Here is a 5583-nt window from a genome sequence, read left to right as displayed (position 1 = left end):
GAGGCCTGTCCTGCTGAAAAACACCATGTTAGCAGATTTAGTGGAGGAACTGAAGAAGACTGGACTCCAAGCTGCTCCTGCTGATCACTGCTATGCTGGACCTGAAGATGTGGCCTGTGATGTCTGCACTGGGAGAAAACAGAAAGCCCTCAAGTCCTGTCTGATCTGTCTGGCCTCTTACTGTGAGAAACACCTGCAGCCTCATTATGATGTGGCTCCGTTAAAGAAACACAAGCTGGTGGAGCCCTCCAAGAAGCTCCAGGAGAACATCTGCTCTCGTCACGATGAGGTGATGAAGATGTTCTGCCGTACTGATCAGCAGAGTATCTGTTATCTCTGCTCTGTGGATGAACATAAAGGCCACGACACAGTCTCAGCTGCAGCAGAAAGGACCGAGAGGCAGAGAGAGCTCGAGGTGAGTCGACAAAACATCCAGCAGAGAATCCAGGACAGACAGAAAGATGTGAAGGTGCTTCAGCAGGAGGTGGAGGCTATCAATGGCTCTGCAGATAAAGCAGCGGAGGACAGTGAGAAGATCTTCACCGAGCTGATCCGTCTGATGGAGAAAAGAAGGTCTGATGTGAAGCGGCAGCTCAGATCCCAGCAGGACACTGAAGTGAGTCGAGTCAAAGAGCTTCAGGAGAAGCTGGAGCAGGAGATCACTGAGCTGAAGAGGAAAGACGCTGAGCTGAAGCAGCTCTCACACACAGAGGATCACACCCAGTTTCTACACAACTACCCCTCAGTGTCAGCACTCAGTGAATCTACAGACTCATCCAGCATCAAGATCCGTCCTCTGCGCTACTTTGAGGATGTGACAGCGGCTGTGTCAGAAGTCAGAGATAAACTACAGGACGTTCTGACAGAGACATGGACAAACATCTTAAAGACAGTGACTGATGTGGATGTTTTACTGTCAGAACCAGACTCAGAGCCCAAGACCAGAGCTGACTTCTTAAAATATTCACGTGAAATCAAACTGGATCCAAACACAGCAAACACACAGCTGTTATTATCTGAGGGGAACAGAAAAGCAACATTCATGGAAGTAGAACAGTCTTATTCTCGTCACCCAGACAGATTCACTGAATGCTGGCAGGTCCTGAGTAGAGAGAGTCTGACTGGACGTTGTTACTGGGAGGTGGAGTGGAGAGGGACAGGAGTTAACGTAGCAGTCGCCTACAAGAACATCAGCAGAGCAGGGTGGGATGAATGTGAATTTGGAGGAAATGATAAATCTTGGGCGTTACATTATCAGAACAACAGTTATAACTTTTGGTTCAACGGAGTCCAAACTCCCGTTTCAGGTCCTTGGTCCTCCAGAGTAGGAGTGTACCTGGATCACAGAGCAGGTATTCTGTCCTTCTACGGCATCTCTGAAACCATGACTCTCCTCCACAGAGTCCAGACCACATTCACTCAGCCTCTCTGTGCTGGACTTGGGTTTTCTTGTTATGGAGACTCTGCTGAGTTCTGTAAAGTCAAATAGTCAGAAGTCATTTCAGGGACAGTGGGTTAAATTCTGTGTTTTAATCCTTCAACTTATTTTGTCTTCATGTTTGTTGCTGAGAGCTGATTGTTGTGGCCTTGACCTGTCAATCAAACATTGTGGGCGGTACTTTGAGGTCTTGTCATTAGTTGCTGTAAATGTTTGAGTTTCTTTAGGCGGCGCTCCTTCCTGTGTCTGTTTAGCCATGGAGGCTATCACTGCTCAGGATGACTTTTGTTTTCTCTGCATGAAAATGGAAACTTGTCTCTAAATGTTTGTTGAATATTTGGATTGATGTATTTGTATGTTGTTGTTTCTCTTCCACTGCATGGGTCTGAAGAGAGAAAGCAGCAGACCTTCCTTTATCTCAGAGATTTTGTTCTCACTCTGGAAAGAAATCTAGAATTACATTCACATTTATTTGTTTGGCAGACCAAATGTTGTTGTTGTTGTCCGAAGAGACGTACAAATGAGGGACTGTGAGGTATTTTAAAGTGTAATTCTCCTGATCAGAATCAATAAGGAGCTCATTCTTTTCTTTGACAGCTGAGATTCTGCTCAAACACACTGATTGTGTGGATGAAGTGAATCTGTGCATGAAATCATTGAACAAGAGTCATTTAACAGACTTTACTGATGGGATGTGTGAACAAACTGAAGGTTTACATGATGAATAAACAAACATGAACCAAGTCTTTTCTTCTGGTCTTCATTCCAGGGTTTCATACAGAGCTGATGGAGAACATGTGAAACTAATCTGAGAGTAGAACTGAGGCAGTTTTCCTCCTGAAACACCACAAAGTACAGAGTTCATGTTTAGAGCAGAAGAGCGTTTGTCAGTCAGTCTCTGTCCTTTCAGCTTTCCTCACTAAAACAGCTTTGTCACAGAGAATTGAGCAGAGTTTTCTGTCACTTGTTGCTTTTTACAACCAACATTTTGTTTGTGCTCTTAGTCAATAAAGAGGATTTTTTACACAGAATTAAAACAGTGGAGAAACAGTCAGAAATCATTTAAGTTTGGGTGTGAAGAAGTTTAGCTGAGTCAGCAGTGTGTAAAAATGTGTCTGTAATTTCTTTCCTATTAGCTTTTCAATATCCTCAAATATGTGATCTGGGGCCAACGAAACAGAGGGCAAAGCGCTCTGCTGTGCTCCGCCTCTCTTTGTATCCGGGACTCTCAGCGGCAGAAGAGGAGGGAGGCTCTCCCTGGACGGCCGCGTCCCCACGGACGACCCCCTCCGCTGGGGTTTGGTCCCTGCCGTTGGTCTGCTTGGACCTGGAGAAGGACGGCCGTCTGAAGAGAGAGAGCTGAGAGGAGCACAGAGGAAGTTCTAGTTACTAGTTCCTATTTCCATTGAAATATTTTGGTCTCTGCAGTTCAGATATCTTCTATTCCTTAGTTAAAAGTAACTATTTCCATTTTACTAGTATCTATTATTTAGATACTAGTACTTATTCATTAGTTGCTAGTAACTAAGATACTAGTAACACAACAACAACACCGGTCATTTATTAATGATAGTAAAATGCCTTGTTGATAGTAACATTTTCATTCTGACTATTAAGAATCGAATAGTTACTAGTAACAGAGAAAATAGTAGCTAAATAATAGTGACTATCATAATGGAAATGGTTACTAGTAGTGACTATTCAATCAGTTTCTATTGTAACTAATGAAAAAGTGATTTAAATAGTAAAAATGTGCGATGAGTTACTGGTAACTGAATAATAGTTTCTAGTAATTAATGGAAAAGTTACTAGTGAGAAGTTACTAGAGGTCAACTTTATTAATTCTGAAGGACAACAACCCTCTGCTGCAACGAGGTCAGCTGTTAATAACATTAAAATATCACTGATTCATGTTTTATTTATCCAGAGGAGTTTTATTAAACCTGTTTATTTTCAGCATCCTTCTTCTTTACATCCATTTCTATTCCCACATCTGCAAGCTGCCCAGTATAACCAGTATAAAGCTCTTGACTTCAGTTTTACATTTTCTCCACACACACACGCACAGAGGAAAGACGAGTGGAATGGATAACCACAGGCTGCAGAAGCTGAAAGAGAAGACAAAGCTCAACTCTACCAGAGAAATTAAAAATGACATACTGGTGGCAGAAGTAGAAACAAGCCATACTAACTTCTATGAACCGGCCTTCAATAAAACTGGTCTAGAACCGCCACTGCTACTTGTTATATTAAATAGTAGTCTATTGCGATTTAATAAGTTTGTTAGTTTGCCAAATCAATGTTAAAATGAGAAGTTTTGAGAATGTTTTCGCTTCATTATTATTATTAGACTATAACAGGCCGCAGTGGACTTGGAAAATGGGAAACACTGGGCTGTTTGTGAAATCATATCACTAGACTATTTACATTCAAACAAGTGGTCATTTTAATGGGATATTATAAGTGTTAGTATAATAAATAAATAGTTACCAGCAAGTTGTTAAAGCTAACCAAAATTGGCTTTCATCATGCACCTATCACCTATCCTTTTGGCTATTTTGAGCAAAGTACCTTACCAAACTGTAAACTTATTTTTAACTACCAATAGAATGGTACAAATATTATTGAACTGAATTCTACATCAGGGGTCCTCGACTAACCTATATTTGTTCAGGGGCACCGATTTTTCTAGGCAGACACTGAGGAGGCTGGACTATTAGCTTATATCAATGTGAACAGACTCCTAAAAGCATAAATCCATAATTATAAATCTACATAGGCTACTACATGGGCCTACTTAACTAGAAAATGATCGCAGACCGCAGCCAAGGAGGCAAGGAGTGATGGTTAAAAAAATAAAACTTGTTTTTTTGATGAATGACAGCGGTCAGTGCTGATCTCTTGAAGCCAAAGAGGTCGCTGAGGTCGGATGTGACTGAAAATGTAGCGAAGTACAATACTTGAAACAAAAAATAGGCTACTTAAGTAAAAGTAAAATTACAGATTTAAAAAACTGCTTCAAAAAGTACACAAATAAACTACCCAATTACAGTAACATGAGTAATTGTAATTCGTTACTTCCCACCTCTGAACTGAGAACTTCCAGCTGATGGACAGGGGCTTTTAGGAATGGGCCAAAACACCAGAAATAAGAGAAGAAACGTTGTTCTGTCCTGAAATATGTTCAGGGTTCAAACTGCAGAGACATTTTAACCTCCAGCCTCAAATCTAATATACTATTTACAACCTGAGATCTGATGGGAAGAATCTTTGTGAGCTGGAAACTCTTCTTCACCGTCTTTCCCATGTGACCTGAATGCAGCATCAGTGTTACAGGGTGTGACTGCTGTAAACAAAGTGACATAGTGTGATATTCCATCTATTTAAATGTCTCTTTACTGATGCTGTTTGAAGCTGCCAAAGGCTCAGTGAAGTGTTTCCATGTCTTCCTGCAGTGAACATCACAGCAGGTTAACAAGTGAAGTGTGGAAACTGATGCACAACACAAGAGGGCGCCTTCATCCTGCTAACCAGGGATGTAGTGGAGGTTAAAGCTCCTCAGCTCACTTTGGCTGCACTTTGAGTTCACAACATGTTTTTAGGCTGATAAAAAGCTTCCTAGTAAAAGTGCATTGTGTCACACATCATGGTAAATGGTGTCAAAGCACTAAAAGTGCTAAAAGATACAATCTCTGTTTGCTTCCTTAAAAATCCAGTCAGCTCTCTGTGTGAAGTTCAGGCGGCCATCAGTCACAGCTCCCAGATGTTTAAACTGCTGACAGTTTCTACAGGGGATCCAGTGAAGGTCAAAGGGTGAACTTTATCAGGAGACTCTTGTGTGTTGCTGGATAAGATCAGTTCTTTGGTTTCACCTCCATTTATTAAACCCGCTCTCCTCACACCACTGCTGCAGAGAAACTACATGATTAAAATATGGGCCATCTTTTGCAGAGTCCCCCTCACACAGAAGGCCAACCAGGGCCACATCATCAGCACACTGTAGGAAGTTAAAGTGGGAGACTTGGAATTTAAACTGTGGTGGTTTTGGGGGGGGAGCCGACAGGCGCCAGAGCCCCTGTAACACAGACCTTGGCCCCCTTCTGAACGAAAAGTCTACAATAATCATAGTAACATATCTTCCTTGC

General features: G+C 41.8%; 1 protein-coding gene across 1 annotated transcript; it reads left to right on the top strand.

Annotated features, from left to right (window-relative positions):
• The first annotated feature begins 7 nt into the window (after positions 1-7).
• On the top strand, positions 8-2181 carry LOC123966771 (tripartite motif-containing protein 16-like). The gene has a single exon (XM_046042886.1). It carries the CDS (start codon positions 26-28, stop codon positions 1487-1489), a length of 1464 nt encoding a protein of 487 aa, XP_045898842.1. The 5' UTR covers positions 8-25; the 3' UTR covers positions 1490-2181.
• Positions 2182-5583: the final 3402 nt, after the last annotated feature.

The sequence above is a fragment of the Micropterus dolomieu genome, unplaced genomic scaffold (genome assembly GCF_021292245.1).
Source record: "Micropterus dolomieu isolate WLL.071019.BEF.003 ecotype Adirondacks unplaced genomic scaffold, ASM2129224v1 contig_14201, whole genome shotgun sequence".
In the NCBI taxonomy this organism is placed as follows: domain Eukaryota; kingdom Metazoa; phylum Chordata; class Actinopteri; order Centrarchiformes; family Centrarchidae; genus Micropterus; species Micropterus dolomieu.
Note: the sequence above shows the minus strand (reverse complement) of the source record. Positions and strands in the feature narration are given on the sequence as shown.

Coding starts and splice junctions, on each gene's coding strand:
- LOC123966771 (XM_046042886.1), top strand. CDS start 26: ATGTTAGCAGATTTAGTGGAGGAACTGAAGAAGACTGGACTCCAAGCT.